This window comes from Marmota monax, unplaced genomic scaffold (genome assembly GCF_021218885.2).
Source record: "Marmota monax isolate L192 unplaced genomic scaffold, Marmota_monax_Labrador192_F-V1.1 WCK01_AAM20220418_F8-fsc00347, whole genome shotgun sequence".
Classification (NCBI taxonomy): domain Eukaryota; kingdom Metazoa; phylum Chordata; class Mammalia; order Rodentia; family Sciuridae; genus Marmota; species Marmota monax.
Genome location: NW_026694678.1, coordinates 594,896 through 621,361, shown reverse-complemented (window position 1 = coordinate 621,361; position 26,466 = coordinate 594,896). Strand labels below are relative to the sequence as shown.

Below are 26,466 nucleotides of genomic sequence, written 5' to 3'. Positions count from 1 at the left end.
ACCATCCTGATAATGATTTGGGAGCTTTTTTCTTTTTTCCTGCTAGTGTCTGAAGAGGTACTAATTCGTCTAAGATACGATAACTGCACTGCAGACTTTGACTTTTAATGTGTATTGATGTGCTTCAAGTGAGAAGTTCCAGGATTTTTGTAATTCTTCTGTGCCCAGGTATAAAAAAGATAGGTCAGTGTTTTGTCCCCAGAGCAATTAGATTTCATTTTCCCAAGAAAGAAAAGCCCCTGGATGGGATATGACCTGTGGTCCTAGGGTTGTCATGAGTTTCTTACCGATGCATCACGTCATGCTTCCAGGAAATCTTGTGAAATTAACCAGATTTTGGTCTGTAGGATTCCTTGCTTAGGAATTTGCATCACATATTTGAAAAGAGGGTAGAAACAACACCATGAGTAGTCAAATAGTGGCTGTTCCTGGTAGATGCCTTTGAGCCTGTGACCTGAGTCAGAAAGCTTGAATTCAAGTTCATTCCACCTTAAGCAAGCCAGTTCTCCTAGCATCTCATCTGTAAAGTTCATAATCCTCACCTGCATAGTAAAGAGGTTGACCTGGTATGCCTCCTTTCAGCTCATAGGTCCTTGATTCTTTGTCAGGATCTACTCTGGTTTTTCTAAATCTGTATGTAATGAGCTGTGCTATGGGATCCCATATGTATTTTGGGAATTGGCATTTGAAAGGTCAGGTTCCCATCTCTGTAGAATTAAAAATAAACTCATCTGAAGAAAGACATTAATGTAGGACATTTTCTGTTTTTTGTACCATAATGTTTGCAAAATAAACTTTTAAATGTAAATGTGTTGCAAAAAGGCATTAAGGTAAGCTAAGAAAGTTTATTATTTAAAAATAATAATATATAATTCCACTTTCCTCATGCTTTAACACAGCAAACTTTATTTTTAAAGAATATTTTTTAAATAGAAAGTTAACCTGTAATCCCAGTGATTTGGAAGCCTGAGGATTGCAAATTCAAGACCAGCCTCAGTGAGGCGAGGCCCTAAGCAACTTATAGTAAGACCCTGTCTCAAAATAAAAAATAAAAAGGGATTGGGGATGTGGTTCAGTGGTGAAGTGCTCTAGGTCCAACCCCTGGTACTAGAAATAGATAGATAGATAGATAGATAGATAGATAGATAGATAGATAGATAGATAGATATGCTTGCTGCTCATTGTGGTGCACACCTGGTTGGGTGGTGAAGTGCCCTAGGTCCAATCCCTGGTACTAGAAATAAATAAATAAATAGTTAGTTAGTTAGTTAGTTATGCTTGCTGCTTACGGTGGTGCATGCCTATAATCCCAGCAATTTAGGAGGCTGAGGCAGAAGGTTCACAAATTCAAGCCAGTCTCCGCAACCTAGCGAGACCCTGTCTCAAAATAAAAATTAGAAAGGATGGGGGTGAAGTGCCCCTGAGTTCAATCCCCAGTACCAAAAAATACATAAAAATAAGCAATTTTTAAAAAAGCTTAAAATATGAGGAAATGCAAGAAAGTGTAGAAATTAAAATACCCCTTCATACTGTCACTTAGAGATATTCATATGTAACATTTGATGTATTTTCAGTCATTTTTCTTTATGTTGTATACATATCTTTTTAAGCAAAAGAGGCTTAAACTGTTTATGTAGTTATATACTTGTTATCGTTTATATAATCCTTGAAAACAATTTTTATTGATTAAGTCCACTTTATATACTATAACTTATGATGGGGTCTCCTGTGCTTGGACATGTAAGTTAGCAGCTGTATTACTAGCTCAAGTCCCATCTTCCTGATTATGTTGCCAGTTTGTAAATAGAGAATATTGAAAGAGAAGAAAAATACTTTGAGAAATCGTTTTTAACTTAATCAGAGGTAGGGTGTTTTGAATACTACATGACCTAGATTTATTTTTATTTTAGATACATTTTTTTAATTTAAAAATTAATACTTACACATTGTTAACTATTTTTGAAACACTGGTTTAATCATTTTGTCCCTTAAGACTACCCATATTCACTGGGGTGTAGTGGTGCACACCTTTAATCCTAGCAACTCTTAGAAGCTGAGGCAGGAGGATCACAAGTTAGAGACCAACCTGGGTAACTTAATGAGACCCTTAGCAAGTTAACAAGACCCTTGCTGAAAGGGGGGGAGGGACTAAGAATATAGCTCAGTGGTGAAGCATTCCTGGGTTCAGTCTCAGTTTAAAAGTTTTTGTAGTTCATCCAATGTACTTTAGCTTCTTATGGCTGACATCAGAAATTGGTGGGCCTGAAACAACCGAATTTTATTATCCCATAGTTCTGGAGGCCAGGCATCTAAAATCAAAGTGCTAGCAAGTTTGGTTCCCTCTGGAGGCTCTGAAGACCCTACCCCACTTCCTGCCTCTTCTGGCTTCTGGCAGTTGCTGGCAATCCTTAGTACGCATCCTGGTTGTGTCGGCTTCCATCTCTACGTTGCCTTCTCTGTGTATTCATTCTGTCTCTTATAAGGATGCTGTCACTGGATTTAGGGCCCAATGTGAACTCATCTTCATCCTTACCATAATTACATCGGCAAATACCCTATCTTCGCATAAGTTTATATTCTGAGTTTTGGGGGACATCAACCCCCAACTCCCAGCAACTTTTTAGCAGACAGTAGTGGGAAGCATATGGGACCAGAAGAGGCCCTGATCCATGCCAGCTCTGTTACTTTGGGGAATGCACCTTGTTGTGGTCCCCATTTTCTCAAATGAACAGGTTTGATGATAAATAAGATCCTTCATTGTCCTAAAGTCCAGGTTGAATGAGGAAGAGTCATGTGCATCACTGATGTCTAGCTCTGCCCTTATTCCTCTCTTGCAAAGTAGGATTAGTATTAGAGGGACTTCTATCTTTAGATAAAAGATGGAATATCACTGTTCTAGTCTGTAAGTAAACAGAGTGTTCTTAGGCCTTTTTAGGTTAGCAAAAGAAGGATGCTCTACTCAAGAGAGGGTTTTCCCATTGGCTTCATCTCTGTGCCTTCACTTCATTTTGTAAAGTCAAAACAAGAAGAATGGGAAAGTTTTTAAATAGTTTTGTTTGTTGCTGAAGGTCATTTCACACAAAGATGCTCTCAAATAGGAGATGAGATAGTGGGGTACCAGGCTGAGGTGGGAGGATCTCGAGTTCAAAGCCAGCCTCACAAAAGCGAGGCACTAAGCAACTTGGTGAGACCCCGTCTCTAAAATAAAAATACAAAATAGGGCTGGGGCTGGGGCTCAGTGGCTGAGTGCCCCTGAGTTCATCTCTGGTACCAACCCCCATCCCCACCCCCAGCAAAAAACGAAAAAGGAAGGAAATATCTGTTCCTTCAAAATAATCTAAAAGTTAAATTGTGCATGCTGTTCCTAAGACTTTTTAAAGGCATTTAGTACCATTCCAAAGTATCCCACCTCCTCTTTCTCCAAGACTCAATTTACCCCAGGCGTCTCCTAACCTATTGCTACAGCTGCCCAATGGGCTTCTGCCTCTAGTATGACCAGAAGTATTGTCATACAAAGGAAGTTAGATCCTACATTATCCTGGCTTCAAACCATGTCTTCCTATAAAGTTGACTACACATCCTTGAAAGTCTAGACCCAATCTTTCTCCGCTTGAACCCTGATTACCCCATCTCATGCTCTGTAATTGAACTCCTGCTCAGTTTCAAGAATATTTTAAGCTCTCACATGATTCCTTTCATTTGTGTACATGCATGTTATTTACTCTGCCTTGCATTTTTTCACTGTATCCACCCTTCCTGCTCTGAAAACCTTTGCTCTTTTTTCAAGACTCTGGACAAATGTCTTCTGCTACTACAGTACAATGTTCATACAAGTAATATGGTTCTTTTTCACAATACTTTGTTTCTGTATGCACTGTATCTCTTGGTGCCTACTCTGGGAAGTTTTGTCTAGTTCATCTTTACCACCCTTAATCAATTGTGTGGTATAAACTAGGGCTCAGCATTTTTCAGTGATTAAATGAATGATTACTTATGCCCAAATTTAAAGTCATTCATTAGACGTATTTTCCAGCTTCATTGATAGTCCAGTTTGGTTATATAGTTTTAAAAATAAGCATAATTTTGATGTAATTATATTCAGTTATATCTTAAGCTAAAACCACCAAATGTACCTGGAGAAGATATTGTACAACATGGTGAGATCCCAACAGTCTTTGTCCTAAAAGAAATGATTCTGGGTTTCACCCAAAGCCTTAACTTGAACCATTCATGTACTCCGTAATGTATTCATTTATTCAGTTATTTGTAGATCAAACAAATACTTATTGAAAGTCTGTTATGTGCCAGTCAGATTCTTTGAACTTATATACCTCCTTTTATGAGTAGTTATTTTCTTCTTTGATGCTACCTTTTTTTTCCCCTGATCAATTATCATATTTTCTTTCATAGAGTACATATGGGAAAGACTCAGATCATTTTAATTGACATCAAATTCAGATCAGTCAATAATATGATGTGGTCTTAAGGAGTGTAACTCACTGTCCAAAATGGAATACTTTGGGGTAGTGAGACATGAGTTGCTTATATACTCCAGATATTAGCGCTTATCAGATGTATAGTTTACAAATATTTTCTCCGATTCTATAGGTTGTTTCTATTTTCTGTTGATGGTTGTTTATGCTGCACACAACCGTATTAGTTTAATGTAATTCCATTTGTCTTTTTTTTTTTACTTCTGTTTCTGTACTTTGGGGGACTTGTCCATAAGCTCCTTGTCTGTTCTAATGCCTAGACTCACTTTCTTATTTTCTTCTAGTAGTTTCATGTTGTATATTTAAGTCTTTAACCCATTTCAAGTTGATTTTTGAAACATGAGAAATAGGGTTCTCTATTTTTTTACATGTGGATATCCAATTTTCCCAGCACGCTCTATCAAAAAGACTTCTTTCTTCAATGCATGTTCTTAGCACCTTTGTTGAAGATCAGTTGATTGTAGATGAGTGGGTTTACTTCTAGGCTTTCTGTTCTGTTCCATTGGACTCAGTTTCTGTTTTATGCCACTGTCATTCTGTTTTTATGACTGTAGTGTTATAGTATCGTTTGAAGTCAGGTAGTATAATATCTCCTGCTTTTTTCTTTTCACTCAAGATTACTTTGGCTAGTTGAGGTGTATTGTGGTTCCATACAAATTTTAGTATTGTATTTTCTAGTTCTGTGAAGGATATTGATGGTAATTTGATAGGGTTTGTGTTGAACCTGTAGATTGCTTTGAGTAGTACCGATATTTGAACAATATTGATCATAATAGTATGACTTTCCATTTTTGATGTCTTCTTCAATTTCTTTTCATCAGGGTTTCATAGTTTTCATTGTAGAGATCTTTCACCTCTTTGATTTAATTTATTCCTAGGTATCACCTCCCTCCCTCCCCCTGTTGTAAATAGAGTTGCTTTCTTGATTTCCCTTTTAGATAATTCTATATTGGCATATAGCAATAGAACTGATTTTTGTACATTGATTATTTAACCTGCAGCTTTGCTGAATTCATTCATTAGTTCTGAGCTTTTTGGTGGAGTCTTTGGAGTTTTGTATATGTAATATTATGTCATTTGCAGAGATAATTTGACTTCTTCTTTTCCTCTTTGGATGCACTTAATTTCTTCCTTTTGCCTGACTGCTTTGTATAGGGCTTCCAGTACTGTGTTGGATAAAAGTGGGCATTCTTGTCTTGTTCCAGATCCTATGGAGAAAATTTTCAGATTTTCCTTATTAGTACAATGTTAACTTATGATAAATGACCTTAATTTTGTTGAAATGTATTCCTTCCTTATCTCATTTGTTCAGATTTTTATATTGAAAAAATGTTAAATTTTATTAAATTTTTTTTATCATCTGTTATCAAGATTTTTCCTGCATTCTGTTTAGTTTTAGGTCTGTTTACTGATTTGCATGTGTTGAACCATCCTTGCATTTCTAGAATGAATCCCACTTGATCATAGTGAATAATCTTTTTAATGTACTGTTAGATTCAATTTGCTAGTATTTTCTTTTTCTTTTTTTTTTCTATTTTTTTAATTTTTTTTTTTTTTTTTTAGTTGAACATAATACCTTTATTTTGTTTATTTATTTTTATGTAGTGTTGAGGATCGAACCCAGGGCCTCGCGCATGCCAGGTGAGCGCTCTACCACTGAGCCACAACCCCAGCCCTGCTAGTATTTTCTTAAAGATTTTTACATCTATGTTTATCAAGGATATTGGCCTATAGCTTTCTTTCTGTGTGGTGTCCTTTTCTGGTTTAGGCACCACGGCAATGCTGGCTCTGTAGAATGAGTTTAGAAGAATTCCCTCTTCTTCAGTATTTTAGAATAATTTAAGAATTGGTATTAGTTCTTTAAATATTTGTTAGAATTTAGAAGTGAAACTGAGCTGTACATTTCTAAGTTATAATAATAATAGGTTGTTGGGCTGGGGTTTTGGCCCAGTGGTAAAATGCTTGCCTAGACGAATGAGGCACTGGGTTCAATCCTCAACACCACAAAAAAATAATAAATAAAATAAATGTATTGTGTCCATCTACAACTAAAAAATGTTTTTTAAAAGTAATCATAACAATAGGTCTTTATTAGTCCTAGAGAAACTATTGTGAATAACTGCATTTTCTTGAGCTTTTAAATTTAGAAAAAGTTACTATTTTTTTTTGCTTCCATCTTCTTTATTTTATATAGTTAGATCCTGAAAAATTACAGATTAAAAATAAAATTTAATACTTTTTAATGCAGTATAAAACACATAACACAAATAATTGCAATTTCTAATTTAGCTTGCAAAAATATGGCTTTATCTTTTTAGTCATTATAACTGCAATCATAATCTTAATATTTTCTATCTGATCCAAAACTTTCAAAACATAAGTTGTTTACAGAGTTGTATTATTCAATAAGCTAGTTCTTCATTAATTCAGTGTTTCCTCAAATATCTTTAATTAACAAGAAAATTATGAAAAATAGCACATTTTTAAAAGAAATTCAGTAGATAAGTATACAAAGTAGGATGTGAAAATCAATCTTAACTACCACCAGTGTTTCCCTTATAAAAACCTTCTTGCTCCCCAGAGATAATAATTTCTAACATTTTAGTATGTATCCTTCAAAACCTGCCTTGTAACAATTCTGTACTTTCAGTTGACAACAGTTCACAGACTGTGATGTCATTTCTTTTGGAAGCCCCACATTGGGTTGGTGGTGATTCTGTCCATCATTATTGCTTTGTCAACTGTGCCAAGGAGGAATGTTGATTCAGACTTGCACTCTGACCTCGTGGTTTTCTATATAGAAGAAAAAAGATGCATATAATGGTAACTATAATACAAATTGAAAGAGCTGTAAGACAGGAACAGATGAGTGCTATGGGATTTATAAGGTAAAGAAAATTTGCTTGACTGGCCAAGAGTGAATATTTGATCTGTACCCTGAAATATAGGCAAGATTTACATTGGGGGAAGGGCAAAAAACAGATGTACTGGCAAGAGAAAGCACAGTAATGCAATCTTTACAAGGTTGTTCCATTTTTCTAGGCTATGGGAGCAGCAGCAGATCAAGATGCAAAGTTACTGTGAGGGGAGACTCAGCCCCCCATAAACTTTTGGAAACTTCTGAATAGTCAAGCGAGGCTCTAAGTAGCTTAGCCCATCCTCAGGGCTCAGCTCAGACAGCACTCCTCTGGATGTCTTTTCAGATTCCTGCCTGTTACACTCCGCACAGTACTGTCCGCAAATCCTATGTATAGAAATGGAGCAGTTACAAGGATAGTGACTTGGGAAAATCCTCAGAGTGAACAGTGGGCCCTGAAAATGATAGCAGGAAATCAAACAGGAAAAGATGCTTAAATCGTAGGATTCAGAAGGAAACTGTGGGGAGGGTGGTCAAGGTGCCATCGTGGAGAAAGCTGGACAGAGCATGGGTCAGCAGCAGTCAGACTTGGGAGGTTTGGGTGGGTGTGGGGGTACTACTCCAGGGTATTTTTGCAGCAGTGTCCCTGAAGAAATAGTAGGTACTAGAATTTGATAAGGGGTCATTTCCTTATCCTACATTTCCAGGCTTAAGTTGGGAATATTCTCTTGTTTCCCAAAACTCATAGATGGTAGAAAGAGTAGAAATAATAATAAGCATTCTGTTCCCACAGAGTGTCTCATGGGTCTGATAAAAGGGTAGATGTAGCAAGTCTAAATTCCTTTAAAAGTACTATTGAGCAAAAATAATACCTACTTTTTTAACATAGGAAAAATGTAAACCTACTTTTTTAACATAAGAAAAATGCAAAGAAAATGTTTAAATATCCTCCTACTAAACCCCTTTTCCCCACAATGAATAATTAGTATTTTCAGGCTAATGTATATTTTTCCAGCTTTTATCCATGCAAATTGGTGTATACATAGACTGGAATTTTAAAATTCTGATAATGCATATTATTCTGCAGATGGTTTCTTGCACTTAGAAATATGTCATAAAATTGGGCTGGGGATGTGGCTCAAGCGGTAGCGCGCTTGCCTGGCATGCGTGTGGCCCGGGTTCGATCCTCAGCACCACATACAAACAAAGATGTTGTGTCCGCTGAAAACTGAAAAATAAATATTAAAAAATTCCCCCCCCCCTCTCTTTTAAAAAAAAGAAGAAAAGAAAAGAAATATGTCATAAACATCCCTCCAAGTCAGTGGACAGAGTGCTAACTTATTTCTCTAGTCATTTTTAAATAGCTGTGTATAAATATAAATATTCCATAATTTTTTCTGCCATTCTTTTGTTAATGGACAATTGGGCATAATTTCCAGTTTTTTGCTATACAAACAATATGACCAAAAAAAAAAAATAGTCCTGGGCATTGTGACAGTAATCACTCATACATATCAAAAATAACTTTTATATTGATGACATCTTTTAATGAAACACAGCAGTGTGTGCACTTTTGCTGTACCATAGGCTAGGCACTAGGTGACATAGAGCTATATAAGTTTAATTAGTTAAAATTAAGTAAAAGTTAAAATTCTTTCCCTTACGTTAGCTTCATTTCAAATGCTCAGTAGTCATGTGTAGTGGCTGCCATACCGAACAGCCTACAAGAGTCCATTTCTATTCTACAGAAAATTCTGGAAGACCACCTGAACTAGACACTTGAATGGTACATTTTAAGGAAGAACATGTTTTTCAATGAGTTGGTGTTTTTATGAGAGCACATTTAGAAAAGTAAAAAGTTTGTGTCTTTATTGGTTGCCTCTGCAGTTACTTCAACGAGAATCAATACCCAGATGAAGCAAAGAGAGAAGAAATTGCAAATGCTTGCAATGCAGTTATCCAGAAGCCAGGTGAGGGCCGAGCCCAGGCTGCTCTGTGTGCTGCTCTTGTTACACTGCATCATTTAGGCCACTGCATCTCCGACTCATTTCAAGTCAGTGCTCTCTGCTCAGCCTGTGCCATCCTTCTGCAGGTCACTGCCTTGTCTTGTCCTGTCCAAACAGTACTTCTGAGGGATATTATGGCATTCAGAATCAAATGCTTACACACACTCGAATTTCCAGGGAGAGACCCTGCAAACGGTTTGAGACCTTGAAAGATTTTTTTATTTTATGTATAGATTTTTCTTTCCAAAATTTAGCATAAATATATCAAGTCCAAAATGAACTCACAGTTTGAAATATTTAAATAAGATTGCTAATAAAAAGATTAGATAGATTTTTCTTTTTTTAAAACAATTGTTATACATTGTGTGATTCTGTATTCCTTTTTGAGTTGGCTCCTGTCTCCTCCCCACATTGGGATGACTTCTGCTTAGGAAAAACTTAGGTAACACCCTTTTAAAGTCCTGTTGTTCCTGTGCAAGTCAATGGAGCCACTTAAATCCTTCATAAGTATTTTATTCCATGTACTTGACTATTTCACGTTTTACAGATTTTTGTTACCAAAAACTATTCTCAGTTAAGGTTATCTAATTGATTTCCATTTGGCCAGTTACTTTGAATGGCTTAAAGATTATATGCTAATGTATCCATGTCTTTTAACAATGAAGCAGTAATTTATTTTCCCTTCTGTTAATGGACAGTTGGGCATAATTTCCAATTTTTGCTACTACAAGCAATATGACAATATTGTTATAGCCACACTATAATAGCTCCAACTGTATGTAAGTGAGAGGAATCTGTACCCTTTTTTACATAAGCCAAAAGTCCTAGTCCTAAAGCTTTGCAGGAACTTGAACTCTCCCTGGAAAACACTGTACCCATATATCACCAAGACCCTAACAAATCTGTTTTCTGGTTTCTCCACCCACTGTGGACTTAGAGCTGAAAAACGGAAATGGACAGGAGAGAAGGGAATGGTACAGGTGGGTCCTTATTGGCAAGCATGGTACTTTTTGTAAAAAATTACATTCAAAGCAAAGAAAATAGTAAGTCTGAAATGCAGCCTGAGTGATACTGTGTATTCCAGTGTAGTCACAGTAATGCATGGTCACAGTGGCCTTTAGCCTTCAAGGAAGCATGTGTCATATTCCTGGTCTTAAGACAGGAAGAAAATAGTTAATAATGAAGGCCTTATAGATGTAAGTAAATTTCGATTGTTTGGATACTTGATAAATAATAACAACATTCCCTGGAATGATGCTAATTAAATGAAGCCTCCACAATACTATCATAAGAACTTTGAATCTAGCACCCTAGCATACTGACTTTGTGGAATTATTTACTATTATGTTTGCCCTTATGAATCAAAGCATATTATATAAAGAAGCACATTGTATTATTAGTTGCTAGTTATGTACTCATGTGTGTCTTTATTCATTTCATAATAATTTGAGTGAAAACATGGTACTAGGTCATGCTAAAAAAAAAAAGATTCTCCCTGCTGTTATTTTGACAATAAATGGAATCAAAAGCAACTTTTAAAGAAGAAAAGTATTATCCCTTAAAACTAGTTCATTCTTGGGTCCAAGATATAGATTATCTGAATTTTATTGCATGCATTCACAGGCAAAAAATTGTCCGATCTGGAACGAGTTACCTCCCTGAAAGTATATAATTGGTTTGCTAACAGACGGAAGGAAATCAAGAGGAGAGCCAATATCGGTAATGTATCAGAGAGACTGCTTTCTCTCATGAGGAAGTTACAAACATTGTGTTTAAGAGTGACTTCCGTTCATTAACTGCAGGTCTAAATGATCCTAATAAAAATCACCTGTTTTTTCTCAGTGTATATTTATTTATTTATTTATTGTAGTTTTAGATGGACAGCATGCCTTTATTTTGTTTATTTTTATGTGATGCTAAGGATTGAACCCAGGGCCTTATACATGCTAGGCAAGCACCCTGCCCCTGAGCTAAAGTGAAAAAGGAAGAAATAAAGCATTTCTTTCCCCGATCAAAGCTGTAACCAAAATAAGAAAAATAATTTTTTTTAATTGATGAGATTGGGGTAGGAGATTGGTTTTGTACTTCTAGAATTGTATTTCGTTTAGACATACACTTCCTGTTCATCATCCCAACTCTGTGATGTTCTGTAGGACCTCAAGACCAGTTAACAAGTTTTAATAATCAGGGTGGACCACATGACATGCTAGTGGCAGGGACAATAGGATGGCAAATGTGCATCTCCCTGAGCTGCATGCTGTTGGCTTCCACCCACTTGTAGTTCAAAAGAAACAAAATGTTGATGAATTGTAGGCTCTCGTTTAATGATATTCCAATTTCCTCAACATGAAAATTAATTGTGTTTCAACCACTGTGATAAGGCAGCAGATAATTTAGGGATCTATTTGCTTTTTTCGAAGAAGCAGCAATCCTGGAGAGCCATGGGATAGATGTACAGAGTCCAGGAGGCCATTCCAACAGTGATGATGTTGACGGGAATGACTACTCCGAGCAGGTGAGCAGCTGGCACCTGAGCCAAGGTTCCTGGTTAGTGAGCAGTGGGACAGTGTGAGGACAACTTAGATCCTGGGGTGTGGTGGTGTGGGGCGGGGGAGGGGAAGCAGTCAGTGTCCCTCCATTCTGCTCACGTGTCTAGTTAGAATTTCATGTAATTTGAAAGGAATGTGGTAAGATTCAGTTGTCCTGTTGAATTTGTGAGAAATCGCTATTCACCCACATGGATTTATTGTCATACAACAGGATACTTGGCAAGTACGCAATGGGGAGGAGGAGGAGGGAAGAAGTTCAGAGGGAGGCAGAGAAGCAGAGAAGGTAGAAGAAGAGAGGAGGATCTGATCCAAACAAGCAAGTTACACCATTCACCACACACACTCAGTGTTTTTGAGAAGTACTAGGGGCAACTGGGCAGCTGTGTGACCCATGCCTAAACATGTACCGACGCAGGGCGCAATGGAAGGCCCCACCACTCCAGCCCCATTGCTGTTGGAGCCCTCATGCCAGAGGAGCTGTTTTTCCACAGTCTCTCTGGCACAGTAACACACGCATCCTCTCATAAGTGCACCATCTGCATGTCTTTTCATCTCACATGTATGGGAACTCACCAGTGTGGTTTATTCTGCATTGCTTGGGGAAACGTGTATTTAATTGTAGCCACTGCATGGAGTAATTCAGTAACTAAGACTGTGGGAGTCCCCCCCCACACCTATGTGTTGACAGATTTCATCAAAAATTTTTAATAGGACTTAAGTTTCATTTCCATTTTGAAAATGTCGAGAACATATGGTCCCTTCCCTTCTACTAACCCAGCAAGAAAACTTTTGCTCTTTCCTATGGCAGTTTTCCCTGCCCCTCAGCCCTTTAGTAAGCAGTCCATTGTGTTCTTCCTTCTCCTGGCTCGTTTACTGACTCTGCTTACCAGCTCAAGCCCACAAGGTACTCAAGAGTGCGTGCTGTTTTCCGTGGACCCCTGCCTTAATCCTGAAGACTAATATGTGAAATGAGAGTGAAACAGTAACACCACACATCTCAGGGTTGCCTTTTAAGGACTCCAAGTCATAGCCCCACCTGTTATTCAGAAGAATGTTCTCTAAGTCTTTCTAGTTAGAAACGTTCCTGTTATTTTTCAGTAGACCAATAGAGAGGGATCATTTCCATCTTTTTTTGCAGATGCCCTGAGGGCAGCACATCCCATGCTTTTTTCCCAATGGGTTTACCCTTCCAAAGCTCTGTGATACAGAGTTCCCCGAAGATGTGAGGGTGAGAAACATCCTCCTTGTGACATTGTTTTCAGTGCCTGACATGCACCTTGCTGCACCAGTTTTCTTCACAGCTTTACTGTTTAAGTGTTGTGCTTCAAGGGAGAAGAGCTTCAACTCACTCTAAGTTAGATACCCACTCCCTTTCCACAGCTACTTTCAGCAGGAGACACCACACCTTTCTCCCTGGGCCAGTTCAGGCCACGGCACTTTTGTCCTGTTGTATCTTGAGATTTTCCTTCTTTTATCTATAGGATGTTGGTGCCTGTCATTTTAAGTCTTGTTTACATGGATTCTAATAATCTATGAGAGTAGCAATCAGGAATTTAAAAACTCACTAGTGTGTCCTTCAATGACTAGTGCTATATTTGTTGCATACAGATCCAAATTGTTGGGTTTTTAATCAATCAGTCCAGGTTTGATCACTACTAACCATTTTTTTGATAGAATGAATAAAATTGAGTGAGAACAAAACCTTTTAGTTATTTTTATTGGATGAGTCATAAAAATGTCAACTGGAAGTCTCTGAACCTATATCCATTCAGTGTCTACTTAAATACAGTTCACCTCTACTCTGACATGAGATGCTTCCCAACCATGTCCTCCACAAGTGTTCTGCTTCCCCAGCCCCTGCATGCTTCTCTGTGAGCTAGAGCACAGCACCAGTCAACTGATAACATTCATTTCTTATTTCTGCACATCTAGGATGACAGCACGAGCCATAGTGATCACCAAGACCCCATCTCATTAGCTGTGGAAATGGCAGCAGTGAACCATACTATCTTGGCATTGGCCCGACAAGGAGCCAACGAAATCAAGACAGAGGCCCTGGATGATGACTAATCAGGGAGGGTTAAACATGACAAGTTAACTTAGTTTAGACGTAGCACCTTAGCAGACTTTCCTCAGTCCTTAACATGTGTTCTTACAGTATAACTTGCAGTTTCTTGTATGTCAGGTAGCCGTTAGGGTCTTGTTCTGTGAAGATGGCATGGTGCCCTCAGCCTTTGCATATACTCTCTCAGTATTAATTCCCAGTAAATAATAACCAACCAACCAACCAAACTCCCTCTCCCAGCCCCTGAGGCTAGAAAATCTTGCTGCTCCGTCTTAGCATTCCACAAAAGTGCTTCCAGGTATTTAGATAGCCCTCAGTTTTCAAATATTAGGCTGTGTGTAAAATCTTGGGTACCTTTAGATTCATGTAACACTAGTCTGTACCCCCTTTTCCTTCCCCAAGATTGATAGAATGCAAGCTGAGGTAGTGGCACAGGATTGACAGACACCATTTGGGGAGTATGCACAGAGTGAAAGGAACACTAGAACCCCACCTCAGTGTGAGAATCACTGATATCAGCTGCAATAAGCCGTGCCTCATTATAGTCACACTGTGGCTAGCCTATACTTCTTTGGGTGCTGTGCTAAGAATGTCAATGGAAAACTCGATCTCAGATTTTGGTTGATGTTAACATGCCTGACACAGACATCCTTTCCTCTCACAAGCTGTGTGACTTAGTAGATAAAATACTGCCTTCTGCCTTTGGGACCATGATTTAAAACAAAACAAAAAGACAAAAAAATTACAAAAAAACAAAACCCAGCTTGAAAGCAGTATGAGCCGAATGTCCGATGGATGTTAAGTCCAGCTCTCTGAACCACTGTACATTCCGCAGCACAGTTCTTGGTGCCTGCCTGGAAAAGTCTTGGAGGTTATCGTGGAAGTTGCTTTCCTCCTATTGGTGTCCCCTTTCCCTGCTACCAAAAAAAGTCTTTCACAGATAGAGCTAAGGTCAAAGATGAGTGAAAGAACGTAATCTTTGTATCCATTAACTGAAGCCCCTCAATCTGAGTCAGTAGAGGACTTTGTAGGGGATTGTGCTGACTATCACAGATGCAAAAACTTGCCCAAATAGAGCAAAAAAAGCAGGGGACATTTACCATTTACATTGTGAGTGTGCAAGATACAATGGGATGTAACTGCTTTGTTGTTCTCTTTACTCTGTCCTTGTAGAGGTATGAAAAGCTATATTGCTACAGGCAATTTATTTAATAATTGGAAGCCATATTGATAATGGATGTGGTAATATTTGTAAAGTTTAATCTACTTTAAGCAGCAGTAACTAATGGAATTTTTTTCCTTGATCACATATGTAGCACTTTTGTTACTTTTTAAAGATATTTATATTTGATAAATCTTTTTTCATTTTGAGAACTCAAAATACCAAACAGTGAACTTGCGTTTAAAGTCACCCTGTGATCACCTTGTCATCCAGTAGCAAAATGATGAACTATTCATGCATCAAAGAAAATTACATCTGCTGGCCTTGTATGAAAGTGATCTCCTGGCATCGCGATTAAATGACACACTGTCACTATGGGTGAGAAGAAAGAGCCTTCAGTGGCAGGGTAGGGGTGTGTCTGAAAGAGGCACAATGGCTGTGTGTTTTCTGCCTCATTCCGTCTCCTTCATATGTCTAACAAAGCCTTGTTTAAAGGGGAGTGTGGGCTGGCGTTGAGCAAGGCTTGTATCTCTACCATTACCTAGAAACAGTTTCTAAGATGGAAGGAAGGTGCCATTTCCCCTTCTCCCTCCTCCCTCACCAAATGTATTCGAAGTGAGAGAGAAGAAAGATTCCTGACTTTGTCCTTGTTTTCCCCCTCTCATTTGTGGGATTTTGAATATCTGCCAGTTGTTAGCTGGTCTCAGTCCACTTAAGACATACACTGACAGGTCCTCCCCTTAGCCGTAAATCCTGCTTATATATAAGTATGAAGAAGTCTGCGAGGGCATTAGAATGCCATCTACCTAGTCTGTGACTTTAAAGATCTGCAGTAGGGCCTGGTCCTGCCCGTAGGGAAAATGTATGCACTTTTTCTCCCAGCTTCCAAGAATTTAAGTAAAACTGAGCAGTCTTCTCTGTCTTACTGTGTTACTTGAACCAACAAATTCAAGAGTAGCATTAATTATTCTCAGGAATGAGCCCACCACCACCACACACCTAGTCATATTCTTTCTTGGTTTATTTGACTTATTTCAGTTGGGAGATTTTGTTGGCTTTATTTCCTTTTTAGAAGAAATATGTTGTATCTTTCCTTTTTGGTGGATTTTTTTTTTTTTTTTGGCTTATTCTCAGTTGAGTCAGAAAGAACAAGGGGAGAAAGAAATGTATTCTCTGACAAGCTACTTCCATGATTTATTGTGGGGAGATTATTGTAATTGATGGCTTCTTTACGATGGGATTCCTGTGTCATCTGTTCTTGCTTTTTAAAGGAACAGACCCAAACTGCTAAGACAGCTGCAGTCTAAAGAAATTCCGTGATTGCCATAGAAAGAGCTAGAATGCTTCATTGTTTCAAGGCCTTAAAGGAAGCAAAGAAATGTCGGAGAATATGGTGGAGCTGGCAGTGTGTAGGCAATGCGGACCCTGTCTTGGAGTGTGGTGACAGTGAGGTGGCAGGCACCCTGGGGGTGGGGCTGTGGAGGAAGGCTGGGGAGGGCTGCCTGCTGCATAGCCCATGCCTTATCTAGGACTTTTGCTTTTCACCAAGAAGAAAAAGTTCCTTCTTTGGGGTTAAGATTGAAATATACCATCGGATTTCTGTTTGTCTCCAGGTTCACTTTGGCTATATCTTGTCCAGACCACCTTTAGTTCTTATAATGGCAAATAGAGCTGCCACTGTTTGATTTTTAGTATCTTTGGATGGGAAATATTTTCTTAAGTTTTTTTCAGGTTTTAGATGTGGTATTAAAATAGAAACCCTACAGTGCTCTAAAGGGAAAGGAGCCAGGCTCTTCAAACTCACACTTTTCGGTGTCTCTGCCCCTGCTTTCATCTCCGTCTGTATTTCTCCAGGCCCCAGAGGGCTCTTTCAGGGACTATTCTTCCTGGTTGAGGAAGACTCTTAACAGTGAGGTGTGAGGTGACCTGCCAGCCAAGTATTCATGTGGTTTGTCCTTAGTTATTTTTTAGATACTTTAATCGGATGACTGTAGTCAGATGGGTAGACTTCCCTTCCTTCCTGAAACACTGTACATGGGGACTTTTCAAGATGGACCATCTGCCTGTGGATAACCTTACTAGCAGATGGAAGCAGGCAAGGGGACACAGGAAACAACACTCTTACCTAGGCTTTCTAGCACCATTCAACACTAAGTAGACAGTTTCTTTCAGCATAACATATAATGTAGAAGTACCCCATAAAACAAATTTCTTCCCAATTTTTGTCCTTTAAGTGCCCCATCACAGGAAAAGGACACCTGGGACAGACAAGCAAGGAGCCTAGTTTAAAGTACCTTTCACCCCAACTCAGTAGAAGTAACCCCACAAAAAGACTTGAAGACTTGAAAGAGGATGATCATTAATACTGAGTTACACAAATCCAGTCCTCCAGTTCCTGAAAGATTTATGATTCAACAATACCCATTTTAGGTCCAGATGTCTGGATATATTTTTACCTCTAAGGGGATAACACATGAAGAAGTCACTGAAGTTGTTTGAATTCTACCTGTTTGGCCTTTGTCTTTAGGGAATCTTGATTTTAAAAACTTGCCTCTTGGATACCAATCATCAGGCACCAAGTATAATAGACTCTCAGTCAATAATCTGCCACTTCCTGTCTCTGAATAGCTCCTCTTCCATTTTTCTAAGTGTTCTACCATGGTGCCCTCATCTTGAGTTGACTTTACTAGAACTGTTAATCCTCTGGCCACAGGCAAAGTGGGTGGTTCACCCATCTCTGAACACAGACCCCTCCTGTGATGGCCAGCTTCATGATGTCTGCCCACAACAGTGGAATTGAGTTCTGTTCCCCAAACAACTGCCCATCCTGTCCTAGAAATGTGAACTTGAAGCCCTTTTTCCCTTTGATCCTAAGGAGGATTTGAAGTAGTCTTCCCTTTTAGCTTATGGCTCTGCCTCTTAAAATTGCCTTTTATCTTTTGTTCAGAGAACAACCAGAGTATTTTTTTCCCAGTGAGTCTCAACAGATTCTTAGGCAATAATTTTCCTTGTGGTTGATGATCTTGTGTTCAGTAGTTCTCCACATTTAATAGTTATGACCTCTCCTACGTTTTGTGTTGGTTTCATGTTAATCTTTGTGATCAAAATCCTAAGCCAGAGTGGTGGTAGATTTCTTTCCTTTTGTTGTGATTTTTAGTGATGTTTGACTACTGTATTCATTGGGGCTGCATCAAGACCAGCCATATCCATTTATAGCTTTACTGAGCCAGATTTATTTGTCAAGTTTTCCCAAGTAAAAGTTGGGCGCATTGACCAGCTCTGCTGGTGGTGTCTTCAGGGGAGTGGGAGTGGGGCGGGAGGTCTAGGGCAGGAGTGGGTGTTTCGTGTGTACAGCATTCCTTTTTCTGTGTGCTCTTTAAATAGCAAGGATGTTTACTCAGGATCACTCGTCAGCCATATTGGTTTTGGCAAACTTAGCTCGTGCCCTGAAAACTGTTTCTTCACTTACTGTTTCTTCATTTCCATAGTGTCTGGCTTAACGTAGCCTGAAAGTAGTGTGTACCCTGATGGGAGTGGAAGATTTCCTGGGAAGGAACTGTGAATGGCCAGCTTATTTCTGAGGATTTCATGATAGCGTGCTGTCAGAGCAGAGGCCCTTTCTTTTTCTGTTCTGTGGTTTTCTTCATTATCCACTTTTGGTTTCAAAGATGCCTATCACTTAAGAAGAGAGATCTCCTTCTCGCTCTCAAGAGAACTAACATACAGCAGCAGCAGCGAAGCCTGTTGAGATGCAGCACACCAACATACCAGTTTCCTATTGACTCAAACTCCTCTGCACACACAGGGTATATTCAGAAAGGCCATTGTCAGTGTCCTTTCTCTACAAACTGAAAGTGAGAAGCCCTGTCCTTGCCTCCTACAGGACTGATGTTTGACTCGCCTCTCAGGAGTGCGACTTCGTTCCTATCTAGGTACCTTCAAAAGCTGGAAGTTTGTAAATTGAGAATTTTCTAAATCCATTCTATTATTCTTTAATTTGGGCAGAACTAACTCTAGCTGATCTCATTGGGGTGAAACCTGACTGGCCTTTCTGCAATCTGGCAGTTTATCGCGCGCATCCCACACCCATCAGCCCCAACAACAGCAGGACACGTCAGCAGAGGAAGCTTTGCGGCTGTCCTCTGCTGACGCCTCCTTTCTGTGGCCAGTCTCAGCAGCAGTCCTCATGCCCAGAGTCTGAACCTCAGTGCAGTGGCCTTGGCAGCGGGCAGCAGGAGCACATGCAGCTTGGTATGTGCTTGGGAAGTCCTGGGAGGGCAGCTTCCCTGACTCCATTTTCATTTTCTCTCTTTTAAATAAGACTGGCTGTGTACAGCCATAATTAACTCACAAATTCACATTGGTGTGCTGTGATCAAATGAAGGTTTGGCTGAATCTCTTCAAATTGTAACCATGGTAATTGAGGGGGGTGGCATAGAATGAATATATAAAAATATAATGGCAATTGTTCTGAATGACTGAGTGTCCTCCTGACATGTAATTAGCTGTTTTAGCAGGATGTAGATTGGCATGGTCATAATTAAGAGGATTTCTGTCCTTTATGTGATTGAAAATAGCAGAGCTTCCATCCCTGTTCCTTTTTAGCACTAATGCTCCCAAGAACATTTGGAACAGCAACTCAGTAAACTAAAATAATGACACAGTATTCATGTGGTCCCAAAGTAGAAGAGAAAGATTTAGAGTTATTTCAGTTCCAAAATGGAAGCCACCCATTGTTGCCCACCATCTGACTTCTAGTTCTTGAAACTGCTCTCACATCCACTTTCAGCCCGCTTCACCTGGGGCAGGAAGCGCAGTCGGAATCCCAGCTGCCAGCCTGGGAAGGCCTGGGGCTGCCTGCACCCACTTGCTGGCCTTCACTCCTGGTACCTTGCTGGCCTGACATGGCGACAGTCACAGCCTCCGGGTATTTCTGATGCCATCACCGGTCACTATTCACCAAGCAGAACTTCATGGGGACGAATGACATTTTCCTCCCTGGATCATAGGATCCAGAGCAGATGATACGAATGGAACCTGGCGCCTGTAGTATTCTGAAGTCACCAGGGCAGGAGGAGGCGTGAGTCTGCCCCAGCTCCTCACTTGCCACCAGGAGGGTGCCACCTTAGGTGACTCCGCTGTGTCAGTGGCTTGTCTCCTCTCCCTTCCGCTGTCCTCTATCCCCGCTGCGCCTGCCCCAAGGGGCATCACATGATCTTTACACTGTCTGTGGCCCTTGCTCTTCTCCTGCTGAAGTTATCAGTCATGTTGGGTAGGATCCAAGACGCGCTGGCCTTTCTCTGGCTGGCTTGGTGTTTTTTGTCGCTTGCGGGAGCCTTTACCTCACTATTCCATCAAGAGCCTGTAGGAACGCGGCGGCCAGCAGCACCACGGGCCTTCTCAACCCATCCCCTGTGTGCTCAGGAGTCATGCTCTGGGAGCCTGGGGCCACTTGCCTGTCCTCCCCAAGGCTGGACACTCCAGGACTGGTTAGTAGTTGCTGGAGAAAACTCAGCATGGCTTTTTCCCTTCTTCTTTCAGTGTTTGTCCTTAAACAAGCCTTTCTCACACCTCAGAAGCAGCCCTTGCCTAGCTGACCTATTAGTTACACTTCCGTTTCCTGAGGATGCCGAGAGGTGGCTGCCTGTTTAGAACTATCCTCTTCCCCTGTCCCCAGACACACAGTTTAGAAGGTTTTTATGCCTTTTATCCTTCCCAAAATACCTAAGAAATGTATAGAAGTTGGGCTAGTACAGGAAAAAGAACCTGTGAAAGATTTTTATTCAGCGCTTCTATAAACGCCACCTTACCCGTCACCACCAACACACGCGCGCGCGCACGTATGTCTACAGTCGCTGAAGGCTGCTGTCTTTGGGATCTGTCAGTCTCTGGGACAATTGATTATGGGCTTATAACCCCAAAGAGCGGAGCATCCCTTATCTTGTTTTCAAAGCTACTGAAAGGGGACTCTGCGTTAGCACTTGGAATCTGCCCTAGGACTAGAGACTCTAAGGACTGACCAGATGGGCTAATTCTGTGATCTGTGAGACATGCACCAAGACAGCCAGCAGAAGATGGGACCTCCTTACATGAGCTGCTGGCCTAGGGATCTGAGTCCCAGATGTGCTGCCCTGGGGACAGTGCTACTTACACAGACGTGGCCCTGCTTACATTCTCAGATGTTCCCAGAGGCTACTCTGATCAAACAACCCTACACCAGATGTTCCTGTACCACCAGCAGCCCACCCTCCCCCAAGAAAACCCCTCACCAAACTGATGAAGACCTAGGTAATACGAAGTCAGCTTTTTGGAAGAAAACAGCAAAAGTAAATAGTCTTTGTAAGAAATCTAGAGGGAAGATGCTGTCATCCGTAACCTTGATAGTACCGGAGACACTACTGTTCCTTTGAGTTCTCAGCTCAGAAGAGCACCTGACACACGCATGGTGTTCCCTGGGCACTGGTCCAAGCATCTGTACTGCCGCCCCTGGTCCTCAGGGAGGCCCACACCCTCACCCTGCAAGCCAGATGGGCCTCCAGCGCGTGCTGCTTCTAGTGGATGCAAGGCAGGGGGGACCTGCTCACCCCTGCTGCTGAAGTCATGTCTGCCAACCTGCTTCCTTTTCTCCTGGGACAGCACTGGCCGTCCAGTGCAGTAGCACACTATCACATGGCCCCTTCTCTGTGAGCTGAGTACCCTTTGACGTAGAGCCAGCCAGGAAGAGGACCCAACCCCACAGCCTTCCTCCACAGCCCTCCCTGAGGCCTCCTCCTGGGTCAGGGTCACAGCAGGCCCCACAGCTTGTCGGGAGGGGCAGAACACATGCCAGCGGGTGCTCCTTGCCCCACCCCACCCCCGCACAGCAGTGGTGGCAGAGTGGCACTTCCAGTGTCTGCTGCTCTCTCTTCAGCTCTCTTAGCAACTTCCCAGGTTCCTGCTGTGTCCAAACATGGTTTTGCTCACCCTCCGTCCTCTGCACCGTAGTCGTGATGGGAGGCAGCGGGGTGTGGGAACTGGGCTCTGGTGTTGTGGTGCTGAGCCTCCGCCTTGCCTTGTGCCTCCCTGGCTCCTTGGGAGCCTTAACTGGCCTATAAGTAGCAGCTGCATGGAGACAAACCCAGATTCAGGCCCAATAGGGAACTCTAGTGTCCAGAATCCAGGAAAGATTGAGCTGCCTTGGGGTAGGGGTTTTGGGCCTTGTCTGCCAGGGTTCGTGTGGGGGCTCAGTGACTGGTCAGGAACACTGAAGAGGAGATACAGGCTCCAAATGGACCTGAAAATTCAGCTAACTAAAATTCTGTGCCCTCTCCCTTTTCAGCTCTTCCCCCATACTTGATGGGTTCTCTGGGTACTAGTTCTGTCACGTTCTCTCTTCTGATCTGTGTCACATCATAGGCATCCTTGAAGCCCAAGAGAGTGAAAACAGGAGCAGGACCACAGGTGTGGGCAGTCCTGGTCAGACAGTCTACCAGGTGACTAGTTAGGGCTGGTTGTGTTGTTAGCTGGCAGTGGGGATTATCTTACCCAGCCCTCATCCCCCATGAACACCTTAATTTGGAGGGGAAAGGGTATGTGTGCCTTTCATTTTTGTGCTGATCCAGATTTTGCTTCTCTGGTGGTGGTCAGATGACGTGGAAATTTAGAACAGGGACCACTGCTTGGTGCTGTGCGAGGAGGGAGCCCACAGGGGTCGGGGCAGAAGCAAGACTTAGGACTTGTGGTTTCAAGGTGTGTTCCTCCCTCTCGGAATTGCCAGTGTCCCAGCACTTACAGGTGGAGTCTGAACAGTCTTGTTCTGTGGCTTCCTTTGAGCACAGAAACCTCTCCCATTTTTGCTTTATTGGAACTAAGAGCCCAGCATAAGTGTGAGCGTCACTGTCCCACCTCATCGTTCACTGAAGCTGTTAAATTGGAAACAAGGACGTCAGTGCTGTGTCAGTGTGAGCCTCTGCGGGTGCCACACTGTCCTCTCTGTTGGGGCCAGAGCCAGGGGCAGCACAGGCTGAGTAGCCCACGTGCACTCTCAGGGGATGAGTGAAGCACCTCCCTGCAGCTCTGGAAGTGGCCACCAGGAAGGCCAAGCCGGAGTTCCAGGGTGAGGGCAGAGTGGGCTGTCCACACTCTGGAAGCTCTGGCGAGTCCTCTCCTTACCACCCTTTGGTTTTGCCCAAATACCACCATGCGGGGCCTTGTCTTTTCCTAGTAGTATCCTCTGGCTGACCCTGTGTGTAACCCGTTGGGGTGGCCCGTGGCAGCCCAGCCTGCTGCCTTAATGGCTGCAGAGTGGGGACCTGGAGAGGCCTCTGCAGGCCGCTGAGCCCTACATATATCACTGGCTTCTTCACACCTCCTGGCTGCAAGGTAGGATGCTCTCTCTGCCAGAATGTGCCAAGATCATGGCAGTGGCCTGCCCCGAAGAGCCCACAGCCTTCTCTGATTTCCCCCGGGCTCGCCTCCCTCCCAGGGGCATGTTGGGTGTATTTCCAGGATAAATTCTTATTTATGTTTAAGTGCCTAAGCAAGTTACAGACCTCTGGGACCTGCCAGAGAGTCAGCCTGTGCCCTGTCCTTCCCACCCTGCACCTGGCCCTCAGGGTGGGCATCAGGTGGCTGCCCCTCCCTACTGCCCCTGCTGTTCTGCAGGCAGAACGACCACAAGGGTAAGCAACGGGGAGAGCTCTTCCTGGCCCGCAGGCTGGCTTCGTCACTGTTCCCCGTTTCTTTCGTCAGTGTGCTTATGGTCTTGGTTCATAGAGAATTTTAGGGAGTCTGCTTAGCCATCTCGCTGGCTACTGAGCAATGGGGACCGGGGAGCAGGACAGTGTCAGAGCAGAATCTGTCTGGTAGCAGTTGGAGGATGCACCCAGATCCAGGAGGGCAGAGGTGAAGCAAGCACAGCCTGAGCCTGGTGCCTCATCCCTCCCCAATCGCAGGGGCAGGGCGCCTGCTCACAAAGGCTGCTGGTAGGGTGTTGAGCAAGATCCAGCGCACAGCTTTGGGAGTGAGTGTGAGAGTGTTTGCTTCTTTAGAGTGATGTAAGTGTGACCTAGCTATGGCCTTTATTCCAGGTGCGTGTAGGACAGATGTGTTGTGACTGTGCTCTGTTCAGATCACATTGCCAAGCAGCACACCGAGGACCTGTGGGTACATGAAAAGGTTTTGCAAAACGGAACAATCCATACTCAGGCACTTTATTTTCATTAATAACCCAGCATTTTCGTTCAGACCATGTAACAACCCGAACTCTGTGCATTCACACACGGCGTGTGGGCAGGAGTTCTGCCAGGAGGAGAAGGGCAGGTGTCTGGGTTGTGTCACACTGGAGTGCCACCGAGCTGTGGTGCAGACCAGGCCTGTCTGGGAGTGAAGTCACACAGCTAGGGCAGCGGCACCGTCCTCCCTTAGGTCCTGCCCAGTGCTGGCAGTTGCAGTGTTGCTGAGCAGAGGTGGTGTGAGTGGGGGCGCAAGGAGAGGCAGGCAGCAGGGGACCTGGCCGCCCTTAACTGGATCGAACACTCCAGTCAGAGCAGAGTGCTGAGGAGTGAGGTCATTTCTAGACAAGTACGCTTGTTTTAGCATCTGTTGTGGGCCGGGCACTGGCTGGCATGGCAAGTTTTGTAAGAGGGACTGCAGATGTGATGCCTGTGGTCCAATCAGGTGCCCCAGGCCAAAGGGGCCATGATTCCCAAAAGTATTCTGCTGCCACCAGACTTCGGGTGTCAGATGGGCCGTGTAGGATCCTGCCAGATGAGTGGGCAGCACAGCCCCTCCCTGCCTTGGCCATTGTGTCTTAGTTTTTTGTGTTTCCCTTTGGATCCCCCCATCTCTGTCCCCATCTTGTGCACCATGTGTCCCTGAGGGCGAGTCACACCTGTGTCTGAGTCTGCTGTATGGTGTTCAGTCTACCTCAAGGGTCATCATGGTAAGCTCTGTCCACACGAATCCTCCTTACACGCCACACACTGGAATGTATATCTCCCTGCCCTCCCGCCCTCCATAGCCCCTGACCCCGTGTTTCCTGTAATCACAACTCCTAGTGCAAATTGGATGCTGCTTTAAATGTGAAAACAATTGTTCAAAAGCTATAAAACCTGAATGAAAGCTAAAGCTGAATTTATAAGCCTTGTTGCATATGAGCCAAAAGTGCAAAAAGCTCTATATACTGAACTAACCTGCCACTCGTATAAATATAAATATATATAAATATATTAAAATCAGACTGTTCTACAAAATTGTGTATTTGTATTTTTGTGTACGTACAATTTTCTGCTAAGCAGAAGGAGGATGTAGTATAGGATGCTGTGAGAAAAGACTTGGTTTAATCCTGTTTCTTTGTTACTTATTTTTGTTAACATCAGATGCCTGTCCTTGTCTTCTGTGTTGACACTGTTTGGAAAGCTGCAGCATCTCTTCCTTAGGGCCAGGGTCCACGAGAGGATGATGTCTGGGGCTTTTGAGCTGTTGCAGCCAACAGCCACCCAACAGGGAGTGTGGCTCATGGAAGCCCCGGGTGGAACCCGGAGCCACTCATGGACCTTTGGTGGCACGGAGGGGAGGGGAGGGGAGGGCTGACGCACTTCAGACCAGGCTTGGCATTCTGACTTGCCTCTGGGAAGCAAATCCCACTTCTAGAAACCAACTCCCCAACAGAAACGTCAGCTCCCCCTAACGGACTGCACTGGGCCCATGGGGAGCCAGGCGGGAGAGCTCTGTCTTGGGAACAGGACCTCTGGTTTCTGGGCCATCCATCTGCCCAGGAAGCAGCACGTGGCTCTGCCTGGCTGGCGCCCAGCTCCCCTTCAGAGCAGTCGCTGCCCCACTTCACCACCAGACCTCCAGCCCACACCCTGGGGCATCTCAGAGCCCACTCTGCCGGTGCTAAACACAAGAGGGGGTTAAAGTGGCCACCAGTAAAGACCAGAACCTGCCTCCAAAGGCCAGGCCGAAAGATGAGCTCCGGGTGCCCACCGCTGCCCACCCACCTCAGCCCCCCAGTCCCTCGCTGGGAAGTGTCCCTAGGGAGAGCGATGCTGCATCTTCACCTGTAGGACTCAGTTCACGGCAGTGTGTGACTGTAGCAAGCAGCCCTTGTTTCTGGATGTAAATGGTCAAAGAAACAAGTGCTCTATTGTATTGATTAAAATAGTTCCAATGAGTCCTGTTTCATTGTATCTCCTATTCTGGATTAGTGCCTTTTGGACAGTAGACTGTTCTGTAATTAAAATGTAGTATATACTGCTTTTTTGTACAGTTTTGTTTTAATAAAACTTTTTTTTAATTTGTGTTTATTTTAGTATTGTACCTATTAGAGAATAAAATGTATAACTGAACAAA

General features: G+C 42.5%; 1 protein-coding gene across 11 annotated transcripts in view; it reads left to right on the top strand.

Annotated features, from left to right (window-relative positions):
* Hmbox1 (homeobox containing 1) overlaps window positions 1-26,466 on the top strand; it is a 162,518-nt gene extending 136,052 nt beyond the window's left edge. For 2 of the 11 annotated variants that reach the window (XM_058572351.1, XM_046423338.2), the window contains 5 exons: window positions 9,238-9,320; window positions 10,980-11,075; window positions 11,777-11,871; window positions 12,117-12,188; window positions 13,838-26,466. In XM_058572351.1, coding sequence (XP_058428334.1) covers window positions 9,238-9,320; window positions 10,980-11,075; window positions 11,777-11,871; window positions 12,117-12,188; window positions 13,838-13,975 — 484 coding nt within the window. In that variant the 3' untranslated portion in view covers window positions 13,976-26,466. Of the gene's footprint in view, window positions 1-9,237; window positions 9,321-10,979; window positions 11,076-11,776; window positions 11,872-12,116; window positions 13,607-13,837 lie in introns of those variants that run through there. The other 9 variants (XM_046423336.2, XM_046423335.2, XM_058572352.1 and 6 more) reach the window with 9 other exon arrangements.